Consider the following 21,182-nt stretch of genomic DNA (forward strand, 5'->3'; position numbering starts at 1 on the left):
TGTGTGTGTGTGTGTGTGTGTGTGTGTGTGTGTGTGTGTGTGTGTGTGTGTGTGTTTGTGTGTTTGTGTGTTTGTGAGGGTGCATTCATAAGTTTATGTGTGCAGTGAAAGCGGAGTTTTTAAATCTCCCTGATTTGTAAGAGGTTTGTGTTTGCATTGTGTATGAGCTTAGTTAATTCACTGTGGGCAGTATAATGTGTCTCTGTGAGGGTTTTTGTCACTGTATGGTTATTATACATGAACCTTGGTGTTAGGTGTGTAATGAATGTCCTTGGTATAAAGAACTGTATTAAAATGCTACTTTTTTAAACATGTATGTAAAGATCAAATGTAATGTATTTTTTCCTGGTCTTTCACTGAGACATGTCTTCAGTAACTGCCTAATAACCTACATGCACTGACTTTACATCCTCAAAGACTCCATGCTGATAGTATTTTTTTTACCCTGCTCTGAATGGAAGTAAAGTCTAGAGAAGCATGCAGAAAACAGTCAAACACAATGAATTCACACCAAGTCACATCAGGATAACTAAGAAAGCCAGTAAGTTTACTGAAATCTCTGCAAAATACAAATAGCCTTTTTCCCTCCAGCAGAGGACACTTTGACTTCACCCCCATAACGTTTTCACTACATACAGCTGAATCAAGTCTCTTGAGTTACAGAGATGTGGATTTAATTTAAAACCATCTTAGTCTCAAGTGGCGACAAAGGCCAGCTTATGCCGCTGAAAGCCGCTCTCGCGCTCCAGAAAACATTAGTTTCCAAACCTCCCCCAGTTTCAGGTTTATACAAGCTACATTTGATACTACAGACTGACTTTTTAAGCAGTGTAACATATTACTTTTTTTCTTCTTTTTTTTAAATTCATTTTTTCAGCTTTTGAATACAACTTAAATAAACCACAAACACAGTGGAGCAACAAAGAATCCCATGTGAATGTAGGGACCTGAAGCAATGATATTACATGGTCATTACACATGGCTGTACAAGTGTATGGTCTCCCCTTTTGACTGCAAAACATCAGCTGAGGTACTGAGCGGGTCAATTTTGAGGTACCAACATCAAATCTATATTATAATAATGAACAAAAAGAACAACTGATCAACAGATGATGAAAAATAAACGCCTTTGAATTTAACAAACACAACAAGAAAAGGAACAAGAATAGACACGTTTTCTGCATGTCTTTGGTTGAAATTATCGTCAGTAATGCAGCACTCTTAGCAATAGTCTGGACATGTTGGTGTCATTTCAGACAGTTTTTCGCTAATTTTCTAAATGCATTGCACAGGGGGAGAATGGGTGAATTATTGTGGTTGGACTGGAATTGAAATGTGAAACCAATTGTACATTTGAGCAAATTCTTTTATTGTCTTGTTTCAATGCTTGCAAAAAACCATAAATGAATGTGAAAATAAAAGTTGAGTTTACAACACAGAAATGCCACTGGCTTTGGTTTCTCCACACTGTTGCTGCCTGAAACATCATGTTTATTTTTTTTCTCAACCTTTTTGTTATTGAGTTTAAAAAAAAAGAGAGAAGAAGAAGAACACCATTATAGAGGCTCTGCCCCTGTTTGACTACACAGACTGTTTACAGTAACAACATAGTGAACCTGCATGAAATATGCACATAGAAATATCATAACACTTAAGTGACAGCAGATACGGGAGTGGGAGGCAGAGAGATATGTGGCTAGTTTCATTGTTTTTAAAAAAGAGAAAATCAAAACAGCTATTTATTTATTTCAAATAAACAAATTGTGCTTCTTCCTACCAGCATCATCTTTTTGTCCCTGTGTATCTGATGCTGAACATGTGGTGATTTGGGAGACTGGAACATGAGGAGACACAGGACAGCATAGGATCCAATCAGGTTTAAAAAATCTTTTGAGAATATTACCCACAATTCTCTCAATGCAAAATTATTTCACATCTCACATAAATTCAGTTCAGAAGACAATAATTTCAATAGCTTCTGTGCTTGTGCAAAATGTTGAACACAAGTTTGGGTTTAAGATGCAACAGAAGAAGAATAATGTCAAAATCTGATAAGATTATCAAATTGTATTATTTAGCTGCAGAAACAAAAAACATCTGGTGCATCTGGACTTGGATTTAGGGTCAGTCATATTTCCTCATCAGTTTGACAGTCCTGTCCATCATGTGTCAATGTTTATTTCTGTGTCATCGCCTGTTCCAGTCTCCTGACATTTTCCACTAACAGCTTGTTTTTCAGCATTCAGGCCTGTCTTTCCTCCGTCACACAAACCCTGGCGATGTTTCCCAGCTGGTTTTTAAGGTTAGTCTAAATACACCCCTGAACGCCACTGTTCAGGGCTTCAAATGAAACAAACCAGACAACATGTGCAACTGCACATAGAAACTCCACTAAGAAACCAACAAAAATCATTAGTATATATATTTATATATTAGAAAGCTATACACAAGCATGTTAATTTCACAGATTTTTTTTTAAAGATTCTTAATATTACCATTATTATATATAATTAGAAATACACGTTTAAAAACAAACCTCTACAAAGATAAAACAGTTCAGCAAAGCATTGGATCTCAGACTGTTTTCATGGCTCAGGGCTTCAAAGCCCTGTCGATTCCCCTCTGGGCGAACTATCCATCTCTTATTAGCAAAGCTATCAAAAACACATTCTGGCTTATAGAAACTACAAAAAGCCACAAAAATGCTTTGCATTGTATTCCTTTCATATGAAAATATAAGCAAGTGTATCGTACAATTGTTTTTTTTATTTATTTTTTTTCTTTATTAACACTGAATATTAATACTAGATCCAGAGTTGTCTTGATTACGCTAACGTAGCTCTGAGATCAAAGGGTGGTCCTCGCTCGGCTCCGGTCTTTCCGAGGAGCGTTTACTTCATCAAAGGTTCCACATGTCTAGCATCGGGGCTGCCTGTTTACCTGTACAATCCTTCAAATGTTGCATAATAGCTTTTTCATTTAGTGAGTAAATAAATCTTGTAATGTCTGGCAAATTTTTGACCCCTGCCCTCCCCACTCGACCCTCTATTTACATAAATACGTTGAACCTGCAACATGACATCATCTAATGTTAACACACATTTTTGCAAGGGAGAACTGCAGAGAAGGTTTATAGCAATGAAACTGACACTGTACACATGTAATGTCTGTCCAACTCAAGTGCTAAGGTGTTTCCCACTGGACACACTCACTCTCATGTTCATGTTTTTTGTCTTTTTTTGTCTCTTGTTTCTGGTATATCGCTGAGGCAAAGTGTAAGTACGTTTTATGAAACAGAGTACCTGACTATTTTTTTTTGTCTATTTGTTGATATGCATATATGTACACATACACACACGTGTAGAGATATATGCATCTTTTAGCCACACAATACAATTTATGCATAGTTCCCCAACAAAAATACCCCCAGAACACATGCCCTCCCAAACCCCCATTACAACACCCCACTGGTTTATATAATGTCAATATGTATAGCACACACACGCACGCCCACACACACACTCAGCAAAAAGAAAATAAAAAAGGAGAAGAAATAAACATATTTTTGAAAAGGGCGGTCCCTTTTCTTCCTTCAGCGTTAGAGATAAAGGAGAGAGGCCGTGGGGTCAGGCGGTGAGTGACTCATGGTATCGAGTGAAAGGAGGAAGAAGAGGGAGTTGACTCTGGGGGGCATTGTAACGCTGTGTTGTTGTCGTGGGGGCTCAGGGCGACTTTGGGCACTTGCCAGGGAGAGGACAGAGATATCATGTGGCCCATCCTTCTGACAGGCGCACTCGTTTGATGGAGGGGCTCTCGCGCTCGTCCAGTGCGGGCCGGGCCAGTCCCAGAGGTGAGTGGAACTCGTTCCTGTGCTCGTCCCTGTCGCTGCCCTCGTGGGAGCTGCTACAACTGCTCAGGCTATCAACAGGGGAGCGTCCCGAGTCCTGGCGGGACGAGGGGTTCTGGGGAGGTGGTACGCCACCATAGCCCCCAGGTGTGCTGCTGGTGCGATCTCTTGGAGGAGAAACAGGTTCGGACTTGATGTGCAGGCTTTGAGTTGAGGGCAGGGACAGATTTGAACCCTGACATAAGTGAGAGCTAGAGCAATTTCTGTTGGAAGGAGAGGAAATGCAAGAGGTTACAGAGTTTCAGAGCTAAAGCCCTCAAACACTCATAACTTCAAAACAGGGAGGTGTTTTATTTTTCTGCTGGACTTTGCAAGTGAAGGCTGAGAACAGAGAAGAACTGGTGTCTTAAAAATAGTTTTGTGATCAGTCATCATGCATTTCCAAACAACACCTCAGATTAAGTTCAGAGCACTCACCCTAGCTGACCGAGGGCTGAATGCTGCATGTTCTGAAGGTGTTGCTGTTGCCACCCGCTCATTGAGCCGAGGTGAAGGGAGCTGCCGCTGTTGAAGCCAGACAGGGAGGAAAGGTCTGCGCTGTTCAGGGAGTACTCTGCAGAAAAAAAAACACAATGGAAAAGAAAACAGGTAAAAAGTTGTGCTCAGAAGTTTTTGCATAGAGGAAGCAGCTCTGATAAATGTTACTGTGACGTAAACATGAATGCAATTTGTTTTTGTCAATGTGGCAATAGCCCCCTCTGGTGTTCTGATATGGTATTACACTTAAATGTTTGAAGGCTTCAAAGGCTACAAAGGGAGACAAGTTTTATACATTTTTTAAGGAGTCACAACTTTAAAAAAGGATGCTTCTGCCAAGAAAAGAACTTAAATATTGTAGGGGTGAAAAAATATTTAAGAAGTAAGGAGAATATTGATTGACAAATAAGCATCTTATGTCCAAGATGAAACTCTTTGATACACACCTGTACCATATGAAGTAGAGATGGCAGACGGGTATCCTCCCATGCCTTGTCCTGGCAAAGTGGGAGTTGCTACTGATACCACAGGGGTGGCCAGTGACTGAGCAGACTGAGAGTTGTTTATTCTCTGGTTCTGTGACAAAGAAAGAAGAGAAAGAGAAAGAGAGGAAGAAATGGGAGAGGTTTGAGAACAAAATCAACTCCCAGACAAAACAAACAGAGAAGTTAAAAAAAAAAAAAGCTGCAATAAAAACCAAGAAAAGTTTCTTTCATCTCTTTGTTCCGCTCAACAGATGCTGGGAGAATGAATGTGATGCCAACTTCAGGGGGAAATTAATCACTTGACACGCGGCACCGCTGAACCCTGCCAACCCTATCATTTACCACCCTTTCCGAGGGCCCACTGTCGCTATAGTAACACCATCAGTCTCCACAGCAACGAAGGGGTAGCGACGGTAAGGGAGAGGCACTTTACTGTAGTGGAGGGGAGGGTTTGGCAGGAAATAATAGAGGTTTGATGCAATATGAAAGTGTGCTCTTCTGTTGCCCTTCATATTTACAGTCTGAGGAATAAAAGCAGTGAGATATGTGGAGCCAGAGATGCATTTAGGAAGAAAGAAAAGCAAGACTGGGATGAGGAGATACACTGGGGCTGAAAAGAGGACAGGCTGCTGTTACTCTGATTCACCACTGGATGGCACTGTTGACTCTTACATACTGCTGTGAGGCGACAATGGAGGCTTCAGCAGAGTCAGCAACAATACAGGTAAAAGAAATCCAGAGCCAAGGTTTCTTTCTCCCCAGAACCTAACTAGCTGTTTAAATCTAAGGAGTGAAGCAAAAAGTACTTGGGGTTGGGACATGAGAATTATTTCAACCAGTGATACCAAAAGCTTTTAAGTTTCAGATTTCTGATGCTCTTTAGAGTGGAATTGATCTATAAACTTGAGTTTTGGTCTGACTTACCAAGAGCAGATCGACATCCTCGGACTGATGGCATTAAAAGGGGAATGTGATAAATTCAAATTAGTGAGTGTAAGTAAGATTATACTAGTCGTGACTGACTTTAGATCTAGGGATGAAACTACTGTAAGGCAGAGCCAACAACAAAAAGAGGACTGCTATAGCTTCACTAGCTTAACACTTTAGTAGAAGACAGGGGACAGAAATGTCAGAGCCTATGGTTAAAACGCCAACACAGATGAAGCATATCTGACTTGGGTTGAAGGTACAAGGTTGTATTTGTTTAAGAAGTTGCCAAAACACAGACGAAAGCAACATAAAAGTAAAGCGTGTTAAGTAAGGTCCATGTCAGACAAACTTGCATCAACCCAAGTCTGATAAGACGAGATGAAAAGAAAACAAACAAACCAGCTAGACGAAATAAGAGTAAGGAAAGTTAACTCACGATGGAGGGCATGTTGTTCTTGGCACCAGGGGGGATGAGCACACGTAGGTCAGGTTTGCGGTTGTTCATGCCTAAGTTCATTGGTGGGGGTGATTTAGCCTGCATGCTCTTGTTCATTCCTCCTGGAGAGACCAGCAGACCTGGGGAATTGCGGTGGTTCCCGTATCCATTCCCTGAGAAAAGTGAGGAGACAGAACTTTAAGCAAACACGTACTCTTGGACTTCAGATAAACCAAAGAAACAGATACATGTTATCAAATCTGTGACTTGTAAAGAGTGTTATTGTACACATTGCCAAGCAAATAAACAAACGAAATGCTTTTGCCCTGAGGATTGCCACTGTTTGCTTGGCAGTCGTGTAACGCACGCCTTTCAGTGCACCTCGCCCTCCACCTCTGTCACTGTCAGTTAAGGCTACATGTGCTCTGCAACAGCCAGTGAATCGTGTAAAAACATCTAATTACGGGTAGCAGAACCACAGAGAGGGATGGGACCCGTCATTTGTCCATCAGAGCTAAACACATGTGGTTCTTCCAGACAAAGACCCTGCCTTGGGTTTGCCACCAGATCTGAGTCCTCTGTAAGTATGGAGGAACAGTGCAGCACCCATTTCCTCCTCAAAAACCAGTGGGGCCATATCCCAGCAGCAACAACGTTGTTAAAAAAAAAAAAAAAGTGGAGCGTGGAGCATTCTTGCAAGCAACATAGTCTTTGTTTCTAACCCAATCCCGCAGGCTGTTTTTCCCCTTACTTCTCCTTCCTTCTTCCAAAGGGTAGAACACAGGGCACTGTGTGGACGTTCCCACTTGAAAGAAGGGCAGGAATTATACGTTAGACATAAATGAATTTCCTAATCATATACTCCGAGGGAAAATGAGTCGCAGATGTCTTCCTGGGCAATTTCCCTTGCTGATCTTTGTTTAATTTGAGAGCGAGGTTTTTGTTGTTTGGAAATGAAAAGTCTCAAAAGCTCAATTTGAACAATCTGAAGAGTAAACGACCGCTAGCGGTGAGAGAAAATGAGGCCGTCTGACAGAAAACGAGGAAAACAGTGTGTGTGAGTGCTGGTGTGTGTGTGTGTGTGTGTGTGTGTTTGTGTGTGCCTCTGCTGGCATATGTGATGTGTGAGCTTGTCGGAGTTGATGTTAACAACACAGACTTTGTGCGCTTGTACGTTGTGCTTCATGCAATTTTGTGGATGATTTTATACACCCTTTTTTTCCCTTGTTCATAAGCACTGTAGGACTTTACATTTTTAAAGACATGCTGTATGGCTGCTTATGCATATGGATGCACGTGTGTGTTTTGTATTGGACCCTCTTAGTTCCAGTGTCAATCTCACATTAGTGAAAAAGAGGCAGCTGCCTCTTCAGTTTTCCCGCTCTCTCATTCTCATGCTTGGCCCTTTGTGAGATTGAGTGGGTGCATGTGGAGATAGATGAATGAGACCTCACACATACACACGTAAAGCACACATACACATACTGCAAGCACACACACACTGGTAAATAACCCAGCAGGAAGTACATCAGTGTTTCTGTACAGATGAATAAAAAAAGAGATGGAGCTATGCAGAGGCATTAATACACACTTTGGTCAAGATGACACGGACTTCATCACAGGAACAGTTAATCAGACATCTGTGTATTGCCACCCTGTGGAGATGGCTGCCGTCCAGTCAATTATCTGCTGGAGGAGTATGATCATGAGTGGCATAGGCTGGTCCTTAAGCACTTCAAAAGAAAAATCATTAGCTAATTAAGCTAATGAAGCAAGAGCTAGGACTCAAATCTTCCTATTCTGCAGCCCGATCATCCTGATTGTAGGACAGTGGCATTCATAGCAGCACATTGATTTCTCGTTTTTATCAGCTGAAGACATGATATCAAGAGTTCATTTCCACTCTCCTCCTCTTATTATGCATCTCTGCACAGTCGAAGCTAGCGTCAACCGTTTAGAGGAAGTACCAAAATTAAACATAGCCCAGCCTGGAGGCTGCTTTGCTACTGTACAGTCACACACAGAGAACAACATTTGATCTGAGACTGAGATAAAACAGGTCTTTGCTATTTCTGAAGTGTGTGTGTGTGTGTGTGTGGAGACAGCTGGAGTCAACGCTGAAGGATTGCTATCTGTCTCAATAGGTGCCATGCTTAGCGCCCCTTATGACACGGTTATCTGAGAGAGCCCCCCCCCTCTTAAGTGTGTGTGTTCTCTCTCTCTCTCTCTCTCACACACACACACACACACACATACACACACAGAAAGGAGAGGTGTGGTTACACTCATGTACATTTAACTGTTACTGAACAAATTTCTGATGTCCTGTTGTGGTCTAACAGGCGCGCTCCGTTCTATTCCCCATACACACACACTCTTCCGTTGCGGTTTGGCCTAATGTGTATTCAACCCTGAATTCTCCAACTGAATGAAGGTGTCTCACTCGTGCTTGCAGCTCGTTCAGTTGGTGTGAGAGGCTGCCAAAAAATCCGACACACATAGTTTGATCTGCTGTTGTGACTTGCTTCTTAGCTTTCATTTCAGTGGAGTTTAGACTGGAAGATGTTCGGTGCATGTTACTCTTTTTGAGGAGGTGATTGGTGTATGGCCGATGTGTTGGGTGAGTTTCTTTTCGGTTGTGCTGGCGCTGAACTTAGCACGCATGACAGCTACACTGTCCATGAATGGAGTTGCACTCAGGACTTGGTCTGAAGCTCCATCATCAGCTGTCTTTAACTCTTCCATCTACACTTCACACTCTCTCCCAGCAAAGGAGAACAAACACTGTATTTTAATGAGCAAAAACACACAAGCACACAAACAGTTTCCACAATATTCCCATAGAAGAGACACGATGACTCAGTCTTTCAGTAGCCTGCTGCTACACTAGACTAGAATCACTTTCAGGCCATGTTTGATTTGACTTTACTCTCATGTCTAGGTGTCATGCAGCACAGATGCACATGTAAACAACGAGTGTGTATTTTAAAAATGTACACACCCCTATTTAAGAATCATCTACGTCTGCTTTTTACTAATACTGCAATACAGAATGAACTCACTTTGATTTTCTACATGGTAAGCTGAGGACAAGGTACGCTCGGAGTTCAAGTAGTTGAAGTCATGAAAGCACTGTTGCTAGGCAACTAACAACAAAAATGAAGTGAAACCTGGCAGGCTATGAGACTTTTCCATTTGCAATTTTCTGTCATAACTCATGAATTCAAAATTAGAAAATCTTCATCAGCAGGAGGCTCTAACTAACAAGGAACCATATGCAGCTGTACTAATCGAGTGTTTTAACACTTAAGTTAAAACTTTATCTCTTAGATTCATCACTGCCTTCATTATTGTTCATCTAAAAGCATTTAGAAAAAGAAAATAACTTTTCTGTGTGTGTAATAGGACAATCCTGGTGGAGTTAGAACTTTTCCAGATTGAGGACATGCTGGATTCTCATAGGATTAAGAGCAGCAGGTTAGCCGAATGATTCGTTGTAAACTGCACTTTTTTTTTTTACCTAGAGAGGTTGTGACATCTGAGACATTATGTGTTTGTGCGTGTCCGAACCACAAACGCATTTTTCTGCATCCACAAACACCTTCAAGACCCCCACCCTAAAAACACTCACACCCAGGTCAGACAGCTACATGAGCAATCAGCTTATCAGAGCTCACGGTGAGGACAAGAGGAACATTAAATCAGTCTTTGTGGTTCCACCTCACACTGACTCACTTAGAGGAACATCATTAAAATGGCTGACCAAGTTCACAGAACACTTCCATCTGTGTTCCCCTACTTCTTCTCCTTAGCACACATGCTTCCACCATCAGAAGATATTCATCACTGGGGTTTCCCCCCCTCCAAACACACGCACACACACTTTCTGCCCCCCTCTCGATGAGATTTAAGAGCGCTTTGAATGGAATCTTTTAGCTCCCACATGACTCTCTCTCCACGTCGTGTTTTTTGCCGCTGCCGAGCGACACACAGCTTGCACAGAGCGCCTCTGTTCCTTCAGCGCGGTGACACAAAGGCTACATTTGAAGCACGCTCTGCAGCACGCTGTCGATGGAACACACGCCACAACAAGCGGGCCTGTTGTTTGTGTGATGAGTGACCAGACAGAGAAACCAGGCATTGACCCCTTGTGATGGAGCCCTTGGGGCCAGACGAGGCTGCCCAGCTGTGCCCCCGACGCCCCCCCATTCTCCATTTTTACACTCCGCACTGTACGCTGTGGCTGTAAAATTTAACCCCTTAAAAAAAATCTCTTTGCCATAAACTTGGGATTGATATGTCCTCAGGGACAATTCCACTGACACACAGAAGCTAACACATAAGATTTCTTACACATGTTGCTCAGACACGGGCTTCTCTACTCTCCACAGGATCACTGTGGCATGGTGAGCCACTCCAAACATTGAATTAATTTAAATGGAGACATATGATGGTAGTTAACTGCGAAAAGAGTTTGTGTAGAGAAAGAACAAGGCCCAAATTGGAGTCATGGTTGTTGTCGTTTTAAATCTAGCCCCAGAAATAGAGATTAGCCTCATTATGAAGAGGATTTTGAACTGTAGATCTCCTCTAACTGCCTGTCAGTCAGTCTGCAGCGTCAGTATGAAGTGTAATTATGTTCCGTTTCCCCCACTTGTTGTAGCGTTTTATAGCTAAGCGCAGGCAGGATGTGTCACAGCCTCGACGCTGCGCAAACATTCCCAGATGAACTCCACAACCGCTAACATCAACACATCATGGGCAAAATCTCTACCGGGGTTTAGGTTACTATTAGTCATGCATTTTACGGCCCAGAGTGGGTGAGTGGGTGTCATTTATGTGCATGTGTGTGTGTGGGTGTTTGTGTGTGTGTTAGCAGACAACTCTATGTGAGGAGAAGAGGCCATTTCTTACCAGCACTGGTGCCTGCGCCAGTGGTGAGGTCAGCACCCATGAGGCCACCTGAAAGATGAAAGAGAGAGGAGGAGAGCAAGAGTGAAAACCATTAGAGGATAGACACCCACGTTAACATCCACTCTGCCTCCTGTCTCTTACCTCGCTGGCCTTTCAGAAGCTAACTCAATTTAATCACAATCCACTCCTTGTGTGTGTGTCTGTGTGTGTCATATGTGTACTGATACCAGAAGTAACACCGCTTCCCACTCAAACCTTAACACTTTGAGCAACTGGACGCAGAAACTGCCGTCCAAGAAAAATGACACATTATTATTTTTAAGCCATGCGAGGTGGAGGAGTGGGAGGGTCTGTGCGGTTTGGTGTGGATGCTGCGAGCGCCAAAGCTCATATTTAGTTTGTGCTGGCGCTAGCAGCATCCAGTTGTAATGACAGGGTGAGGGTGTGGGCAGCAGCCTTCAGACCAGAGAGACAGAAAAAGGACTTTGGACAACAATAACAAACCAACAGGCCTGATTGGCTTATGTCACCATCAGCTCAGTGCCTATACATAAAGGTCACTCATCCCATGTGTGAGAGCCTGAGCTAAAAGCCAGACTGTGGGCCAGGATTTTTAACAGGACATTAAATCATCATCTTTCTTTGAGCTGGCAGAATGTGAATATGGAACCACAGAGGAGTGATTTTAGAATCATTTTCTAAATTTAGAAGGAATATTCTGGTCACTTGTCATAAACTAGATGATGTGTGGCTTTATTTTAATTCTGAGTCATAACCTGAGTCCAAGTATTTGTCACTTTTTCTTACTTAAGATTAATGTCCTATATTTATTTTTCCCTGCTGTACTTTTACTGATTTTTAAAAAAAAACTTTTTTTTGTATTTTCTTATTATCTTACTTATGTGTGTGAATCTGTATATCCGTATGAGTATAATTGAAAACCTAGCCTGACTGAAAATTACACCTGACAAGATTGACAGATGGCACAACAGCATGTGCATGGGTGCATGAGTGCGTGTGAGACCCTACCTGTGTTACCTGCACTGGGGGGTCTGTGAGTCACTCCAGGGGACATGCTGTTTCTCTGTAGGCCGTGGTGCGCCAGTGGCAACAGGTTGTGGTTGCCTAGAGATCCGCCAGGATGGCTGTAGATGAGATTGTTTTGGTTGCTGACGGGAATGGACACGGGCATGTCGTAGTTGGACGGGGGCACGGCCTGCTGGGACAGAAAAAGGGGATAAAAAGGAGACAGGCGCAAGTTTGATTAGACAAAAGATGCCAACCATCGCAGACAAGGTAAAGATCAGAGGGAAGAGATTGAAGAAAAGGTTGGATTTAGAAAGAGAAAAAGGAATTTGAAAACACTATCTACAGTGTCACTCCAGAAACAAACAGAAGAAAAAGGCAGGGATGAATGGACAACTAACAAAGGACAGTCATGCACAGACAGACAGAGAAGAAAGCTCGACAAAAAGCACAACACAACACGGCAGTGAGAAGGGCTACACTCGCCAAAATTAAAGGGTAAGGGCCTTGGAACCTAATCTGAAATACTCAAACTCCTGTCAGGATGATAAATGTGCCGGCAACACTTTATCATTCTAACATGATACAGCATAGGTTACTTTTGAGAGGACTGAAGCAAAGTCTTCCTGTAAAAGACTCTGTTTTTACCGCTGCAATCTTGCGATATTTTTCACTGTGAGACAGAAAGTTGACCTGAAGTGGTCACTGTGTTTAAATTCCCTGGGATGCATTCCTGGTTGACAACATTTAAGAAATAAGCAGCCTATGGTTTACTGGGAATAAAGCCAGCAGCATCCCACTGTTCTTCAAGAGCTAAAGATATTTCAGTCAGTCTTCACCTCACTTTAAAAAAAGCTCGCAGTACTTTTTGCAAAAACTTGCTTCAAGACTGGAGAACTGTACGTCATTAGGACTCATTTAATTTCCATCACGTGGCGCTAACGCAAAGTGTTTTCAAGTGGTGGAGTCCCATCAGTCAGCAGTCTCATCAGGAACACGAGCAGAGGTTAGTCTGCCGGCCCCAGGCGTCTAGTTTGTCATGTTTATTGTGTCACTTGGCTGAAGAGCTTAACCTTGGGAGTGCCCTGGAAGTGGTTGATCCTGCAAGTTAGCTTTAGGAAGTAGAAAATAGGGGCCTAAATTGCTGCCATGTGTCCCTGGGACAGAGCGGAGGAGATCATCAGCCTGGTGGATGTAAATGAGGGATATGTGCTTCAGGGCTGCTTTGTTTTTCTCAATTTTCTCCATTTTGCTAATGCTCTGTTTTTTTTCACAGGGAAAATAATATTTCAAAGTTCAATGATGGTTACTTTTACCATATTTTATTGCAAGGTTTAGGCACATTCTGCCTTTACTGCAACTTTATACAGGAGTGGGTCAGCCAACCAATGAGGGTCTGTCTTTGTTTTCTTTATTTCCACCTCAGATTCCTTGTTGGAGTTTTTATACCTCATGATTTCTCTGTGCGGTGTTTTCTAATAGCAGGGGAGCTTTCTCTGTGTGCACTTTTTCATGTACTTGTACCCAATTGCTGGCTGTGGGGGCCCCGTCTCTAAGTTATCCTAAAGCTGGTGCCATCCTTCCTGTTTTTGCTCATCACCCCCCTCCCTCCCCCTGCACAGTCCCCTCAACAGCCCCCTGCAATCCAGAGGCCCAGTGCTTGGCAGCCACTCTGACCACACACTGAACTGCCACTTGTTGTGTGCAGCCCCCTCTCCCCACCCCACCCCACCCAGCTCCGATCCCAAACCCACTCCACCCCAGCTCACCAACCCCTGCCTTGTTTCTAACCACATCTCCCCACTCTGCTCCACACGGCTCAGACACTGCTGCTCTTCTCTGAATTATCTACCATGGAATTATCTTTCTCAAGAGCACTAACCAGTCCAATATGCTGCTTTCTGAAGGCGGTGCAGGCTTAGATTACACATAAAGCTGCCTTTATTTTGTGGTTTCTGACTACTTCTGTGAAATTAACGCAATGATGTAAAAACCAGAAGTTTACATGTCCTGAAATATTGCTGCCATCAACGATGATGGCATCAAACATGCTGTCAGGCTTCTGAAGCGAGGAGGAGAGTTATTATAGTTTTGTTAAGAATAATTTTAGTTTTAACTTCTGTTTTCTTGCCTGAGCGTCTGTCCTCCTTGTTGTTGCTGACTGATCACTGAGTTTGAAAAGGGAAAAGGGAAAAACACATGCAGACCACACCTCCCCTGAGAGCCTGCAGCGGCATTGTGGGTAACAGGTTCAAAGAGGGAACCCAGTAAGGTTAAAATTTGTCATGGGAGAAAGTCTGCAATCATTGTAGAGTAAGTGTTTACTCCCACAGTTACAGTTATGTTAAATTAGAGGACCATTCCTCAACAGTAATCAAGCAAAATCAAAGAGGTTTAAGCATACGTTATAATTTGACTCTTGTTTTACTTTCACTCTCACTTTGTGTATTTAGTCTACAGGCAAATGCTGGTGGTTAGCTGGGTTAGCTCAGCAGTTACTGGGCAGTCAGCACCGTGTTAGCCTGTAGCACATCGACATCCCAGTACTTACAGGTATCTTATGGGTTTTAATCATGTGATCAAACTCCTCGTTAATCTGTTTGTATTTCTCCTCAGTGCGTGGGGTGAGGATGAGAGCAGACTCGAGCTCCGGGCTCTCGCCGCCTTTGTTCTCCTTCTTGTTCAATGCCTGCCGGGTCCCAACGACCACAAGAGATGGACGAAGAGGGACACAGATGTAGGGACGGAGAGGGTGACGAAAACAAGGAGACGAAGACAAGGTGGACAAGTGGGGGGAAAAAAAGGGAAAGAGAGGAAAGAAAGGTAAGAGGAAGGCTCGGGAATAACAAGAGGTACTTACACACAGTCTCTGTCTGCTGATCATCAGATCAATGTCCTCGTTTATTTTCCTGTACTTGTCCTCGGACTCGGGGCTGTGGCCGACCGAGTCGTCTGCGTCGGGGTCTGGGCTGTCACAGCCGTTTAGGCCCTTCTTTCTCAATGTCTGCAAACAGAGCGGTCACATAAAACAGTTGAAGGGCTTTGGGGATGTAAACCAGGAGAAAACGTGTGGGAAGGATAAACGGTCATGATGGTGAAGAGACACTTTTAAAACAGTTTGGCAAATTTAAGTCCAAGGAAGCAATAAACTATAAACTTCATGATCTTCCTGAGCTTTTTTTTTCTGAGAAATCATTCAACAAAAGTTCCTGAATTTTCCTATGAATCATTTTGGCAGGCTCTTTTCTGACCTCTATGAACAGGGGTGAAATGAGGACACACTGGCTGCTTCCTGAACAAGCGCACACACATAGATATAAACATTCAAGATGGCACAAAGGACTTAATCGCAACCAATAACAAGACATAACAGATGATCAAACTTTTGACCAAATGACAAATCATGGGACCTTGAAACCTCATAATTATAAACAAAGGGGAAAAAAGTAATAAAAGTAAAACATATTCCAAAAACCATAATCATTTATGGGACATGAAGTAGAGTTTAAGTACAGTAGAGCAGTTCATGACTGTGGCGTATCTGCTATTAAATGTGGCAATTTCGGTTTTGGCCACCTGATGGCCACCTGCCCCCATCAGAGTGGCCAGAAATCAGCCGACTCTCCGCTCCCTCACCACTCCCTCTGAGAGGCAGAGACACAAAGAGAGCAAGGGGAGGGAGAGTTAGAGAGCTCCCTGTGTCCTTCCTTAGATATTGTTGACAACGATAACAACAGGGATAAGTTTCAGAGCACATTACAGCGTGTGATAGCGTTGTGGTCTGTTTGCTTGAGCGAGCAGGCACATAGTGCTAGGTGCTGCGTTCGTTTGCCTCGTAAAGTGAGAGACAAAGACGGAGCTGGGGAGAAGAAAAAGTACAGTAGCTGACAGTTAGAGATCTCATCAAAGGCACCCCTCCTCCTCCACCTCCTCTCCCCTCCACACTTCTCCCCCCTCCTCCCCTCTCTTTCTCTCTCCTCCTGGCTTTAATAAAGGGAGATTAGTCTACAGGAGGAATATCACGGGCCTGCTCCTGTCTGTGCAGTCGTCGCTTCACACTGCGCTCTCCTACTTTCATCTGAAGCTCCATATCAGACAGACGTAATTAAATTTACTTTAGCACACCCTGTATTTGATGCTGATCAAGTGCGTGTCTCTCTTTTCTCTATCTCTCTTCCTCTTTCTCCGTATATGTTGAAGAGTGTGTGTGTTGTGTGTGTGTATGTGTCGGCTGGTGTGAGTGTCTGTGTGTGGGAGGGGAAAGAGGGGAATGAGTCTGTGTTTGTGTGTGCATGTGTGGGTGTGCGAGAGTGGGTGTAAGCGTCGAGAAAAAAAAAAGAGACCAAGCAGGAGAAAAGGAGGAAGATAGATGCTAAGATAAGTTAATCTCAGTGAACTTCTTCCTCTTCTTTTTTTGTTTTTCTCTCTGTCAGTACTCGCTCAAGAAAGCTAGCTACTCCATCACAACCAGCAGCAGGAGTGACAGGGAGCGATCTGACTGCTTAGAAAACAAATAACAATCCAGTCATCTCTCATGTCAGCACAACAAAGGCCTGTTTTGAGTGTGGTTTTAGTGAACTTAGAGGGCTCCTTTTGTGTGTGTGATAACTGTTTGATTCCTGAGGCGTCTCGTGGCGAGGCAGCTACTGTAAGCGTGTCAACATTCGCTGGCTCTCCTCCTCTCTCTTTCTCTCTGAATCCTCACTTGGCCCCCAGAGTGGAAATCTGGAATTCTGAATTTGAAAGCGTCTCTCACATCTTTGACAGTCTTCAGGAAATCACACCAAACAAATCAGCCGTGGCGATGCAGGAGATCTGACTTCTAACAGACCCACAGTGAATCAGGCACTCTTGCTCGATCTGAGGTGGATGAGTCAAGAGAACAAAGGGGTTGCAGAGGTTTAGCACGCTGTCTTTTTTGGCAAAGGCGTGAGATGTAAAAACTTTTTTTGCTGTTTCTTTTGTGGAGTTTCATTCCGGCCTTGGCGATGCATCATATCGAACTGACAAGAGCTGAACCGCTGGCCTTTTCCCGTTCACGGGAGAATGCATGCAATGAAAAAAAACAAGTTTCCTTTCGACTTGCATGGATTTCTCCCACCTACCGCCAAGCAGCTAAGGGAGCAGGAGAGATTCACTTCCATTCTAGGAAGAGGGCTGCGGTAAAGGTGACACCCATATGGGGTAACTGAGCTGGCGGTCTTGCAGGGGGTTGGGTAATGGTTGCATTGGGTGTTGATGGGGTGCAGGGAGCCAGGGTGTTATATGACTTTGAAGCATGTGGGCCAGGCTTAGCTTCCCAACTGGGCTCAGCACTCTGGGGTGCGGTGCAAGGGCGGTATGCTGCTCATCCTGGATATGCCCACCTGTTTACAGATTTCACACCTGTTGCCAAAGGCTGACACACGACCCAAACAACCAATCAGAGCTGTAAGAGCTCTCATACGGCCATAGAAGGATGTCTAACTCTTGCACCGTCAAAGCCCTGCTCTCATCACCCTATATATTTCCCCTGTCTCTATTAGCCTGCTGCTTTATCTAAGTTTGTACTTCAGGGCTCCTCTCCATACAGCATTGCCTGCTGCTCCAAACAAGGCTTTACATCTGCTTTTCAGTGACATCATCACTGTATAAGACACATCAAAGGCACATACTTCAAATTGACTGTGAGAATAATGATTGTGAAGAAAGAGCTGCCACTGTTATATATTGAAAGACAGAGTAGTATGAGTATGAGGAGCTGCTGTGGAAATGGAGTCTGTGGGGAATATGCTAATAATCTGAGAATTACACAAAAACACTTTGGTGCAGCTAGCTGGTGCCAGAAAATCCATGCACATAACCCACCCAAATTATTATTCTTATATTAAAATTCATTTTGATTTATTAAGTTGCTTGGCTTTCAGATTTCGCAAAGGAGGGCTCATTATTTCAAGCTAACAAAACGACGCCGATGTAAAAGACAGACCTAATACAGAGTTTCTGACTATTATAATGTCCTAAAAGTGTGTGATTTCTTTCAGAATTTTTTAATGATTTTAACAGTATTGTTGTTCACTGGCATTGTTGAAATTGAACCTTATATGATCTCCTGCTTCAGTTTGACAAAATATGTCAAAATGCTAAGAAGCTGGTATCATTTCTTAGGAGAGACAGATTTGCTAAGAAAGGGAAACATACAGTCGATGCATACCACAATGAGTGTAAGAAAGCAGGAGGAGAAAAAGTAAGAAGACTCCAAAAAAAGCTGTGTATGCTAGCTTGGCTCTGTGTCTTTCTCTCTGTGGTCCCTTTGGAGGCTTGCTCCTAATTAAACTCCTTCTTCATGATGCTCCCTCATGACTCGACTTGTCACAGGGCCTGTGTGAAGCAGGCGCAGCATAGACATAGCGTCCTACATACTTAGACACCCGTCTCATCCGTACCCTTCAGCTCCGCGCCCTCAGCTAGGCTGGCCTAGACTAGGACAGAGTAACCTGGGTTAGAAGACTGTTGAGGAAGGTTAAATGAGGTGACTTGGGCTAGAAATTGATTCACATTATCTTTTATTTCTGTTAATAAATCTCTCATTTTTTATGTTTTAATTTCAGACAGAAAAAAAAAAGTCAGAGCTTCTCTCTTTTTACAGTTTGGGGTGTGGGGTGTTAACTTTATGTAGCTGTTGAGAGAAACAGTGGAGGATATTTGGGTGTGAATTCAGGGTGGCCCCAGGGGGTCTACGAGGGACAGCTGACGCCTGCCCAGAGCTCCTGCCATACCAGGATCCGTCTGCTCGGCATTCTGCCACCCTGCTCACCCTCTCTACTCCCTCTATCTGTCTTTCTGCCCTGTCTTCCTGTCTCAGTCTGCTGCTCAGTCTGTCCCTGTCTCCCCAGCTCCGTCCTCTTCCTTTACTTCTTCCGCATTAATCCCTTGTCTCGACAGAAGCTGAGTCCAAACATAGTTGGCATGATGGCTGCGTTTTTAATTCTAACAGACTGACCAGTTGATAGGCTGTGTTTGGAGGGATCTTCATGGCTGACCATTCCTCTCGAAGTTATTTTGGCATCGGCTGAAGGCTACGACACATTCAATATTGTGTTTACGGCCATTGGCGACAGCCAGGCCAGTAAATGTTTCTCAATGTCTTCAACCCATTGGCTGAGTGCAAAACCCCTCTATGAAAACAGCCAGTTTATAATGGGCCTTTTATATCTTTGCCAACACTGCAAGGCCTTCAGAATACGCAACCATTGTAAGCAAAACCGACACTTATGAAATAAGATAGTATGATGGCAAAGAACAAAATATTACCCCCAATAAATGCTGCCTTTTATAGTTTTTCAGTCAGTCAATGGAAAACAAGTCCCTGAAAGACGGCCGCGATATAAAAACATTAACAACAGCAATACTTATGGTTCGTCATGTTCGCTGTGCTGTTAGAATACATTAAAAAGTGGAATAAACAGCTCGGTCTGGCATGGACTTGGTCTGCATTTGACACAATGTTAAATATGATGGAAAGCAGATTGATTCATTACTCAAGGGATACTCTTTGAGGACATGACAGTATGCAAATAAGGCAGACCTGCCTTTATAATGTGTGAGGATTTATGTAGGCTGAGTGTGAACAGAGTGCATGTACTGTAGGCACGGCAGTTTTCTCAGTAATTGGTGCAAGACTCCAAAGTAGGAATAGGAACAGGAACTCAGTGAGGCTCGCAAAAATTTTCTATGAACTAAAGGGTACAAATTCAAAAGGCTCTTTATATCTGACATTGTTAAATATACATGTTTTAATGATAGGAAAAAAGCAGTGTAAAGAATTAAAGTATAAAAAAGGGTGAAAGTGCCCTTTAAACATTGCTCGGTGTCAGTAAGGCAAGGCAATGGGTAGAAACTTTGTCCCTAACCATCAGCTGACTTGCTGTGGACCCTTTGCTGGCGACATCAATGGGGTAATAGTATGTTTGAGATGTGCTCTCATTCTCCTCATTTCGACTTCTTTTTTATGCCTGTCTGGCTCACTCATACTTGCTCTCATTTTTGTCTCTTCCCCCTCACTCTCTCTGTCTCTCCCGCTCACTCTTTCTTTCTCTCTGCCTTTCCGAGTGGAGGGAACATCAGAGGGATCAGGCTGGCTTAGCTTATTGGAAGCAGATGGCAGACCAAAGGCAAGAAGGCCACAGTTTCATGAAGCGTGGTTTGAACATGCCAGGACCATGTCGAGGGGCATGCCCATGGATGATGGCTGCATGGTGTGTGTGTGTGTGTGTGTGTGTGTAAATGAGTGGAGGGGAGCGCTTTGGATAGACTTTTGTAGGTTACCATTTTGAGGAATGGGACCCCAAATCACAGCCTGTCCCTGCCTATTTTTTTTCACTCATCATCTGTGCATCCCAGTGCACTGGTTGAAAAACGATTGCATCAATGACTTTTCAATGATTTGGTTGGCTTTGAAGCCCCTCACTCCTGGTGCTCCACTGCACTATAATCAGGAATCAAAGGCTGGCATCTGGGATCCATCATCCCTGGGCAAAGTGGTCGTGTGTTCAGTAATAATGCTGGCAAAAAGTGTAATTACTAGCTGTCTAAGGATTACTAGATTTACTTAAGATTAAAAAGGGGAGGGAAAAGTAGAGCAATAACGAAGGGAAAGTGTTTGGAGAAAGCGGAGAGACAAAAGCAAGACACAAAGGGTGTTATGCACCACAAGGTTCCTCCACATTTCTGCAAACATTGTGATAATGCATGTGCTAAAATCACCATTAAGTCGAGCGGGCTGCAGACGAGAACCCACTCACAGACCGACAGTGTTAGCTAGCCAGGACGCAGCACAATACCAGATGGTGCAGTGTTTCCCATATGGAATAGACAAACACTAAGCACATGTCAGAATCCAACACTGTTTGCTACAGCAGCATCCCGGCCCCGGGAACAAAGTGGTCATTCAGACTAGTCACTACACTGTATAATTACCCAGATAGACATTATGAGACACAATGCCAGCTCAGTGAAACTGAATAAA

General features: G+C 43.4%; 1 protein-coding gene across 8 annotated transcripts in view; it reads right to left on the reverse strand.

Annotated features, from left to right (window-relative positions):
- Nucleotides 1-526: 526 nt before the first annotated feature.
- Nucleotides 527-21,182, reverse strand: part of mef2cb (myocyte enhancer factor 2cb) — a 59,505-nt gene continuing 38,849 nt past the window's right edge. Inside the window, exons 4-11 of one of the 8 annotated variants that reach the window (XM_074671237.1) lie at nt 15,036-15,179; nt 12,188-12,365; nt 11,150-11,197; nt 6,236-6,408; nt 5,794-5,817; nt 4,831-4,960; nt 4,325-4,460; nt 527-4,110 (exon numbers count right to left, since the gene is read on the reverse strand). In XM_074671237.1, the coding sequence (XP_074527338.1) occupies nt 3,765-4,110; nt 4,325-4,460; nt 4,831-4,960; nt 5,794-5,817; nt 6,236-6,408; nt 11,150-11,197; nt 12,188-12,365; nt 15,036-15,179 (1,179 nt within the window). In that variant the 3' untranslated portion in view covers nt 527-3,764. Of the gene's footprint in view, nt 4,111-4,324; nt 4,461-4,830; nt 4,961-5,793; nt 5,818-6,235; nt 6,409-11,149; nt 11,198-12,178; nt 12,369-15,035; nt 15,180-21,182 lie in introns of all 8 variants that reach the window. The other 7 variants (XM_074671235.1, XM_074671236.1, XM_074671234.1 and 4 more) reach the window with 7 other exon arrangements.

The sequence above is a fragment of the Halichoeres trimaculatus genome, unplaced genomic scaffold, assembly GCF_033239565.1.
Source record: "Halichoeres trimaculatus isolate MK-OKI-2021-1 unplaced genomic scaffold, fHalTri1.1 fHalTri1_scaffold_5, whole genome shotgun sequence".
Taxonomy (NCBI): domain Eukaryota; kingdom Metazoa; phylum Chordata; class Actinopteri; order Labriformes; family Labridae; genus Halichoeres; species Halichoeres trimaculatus.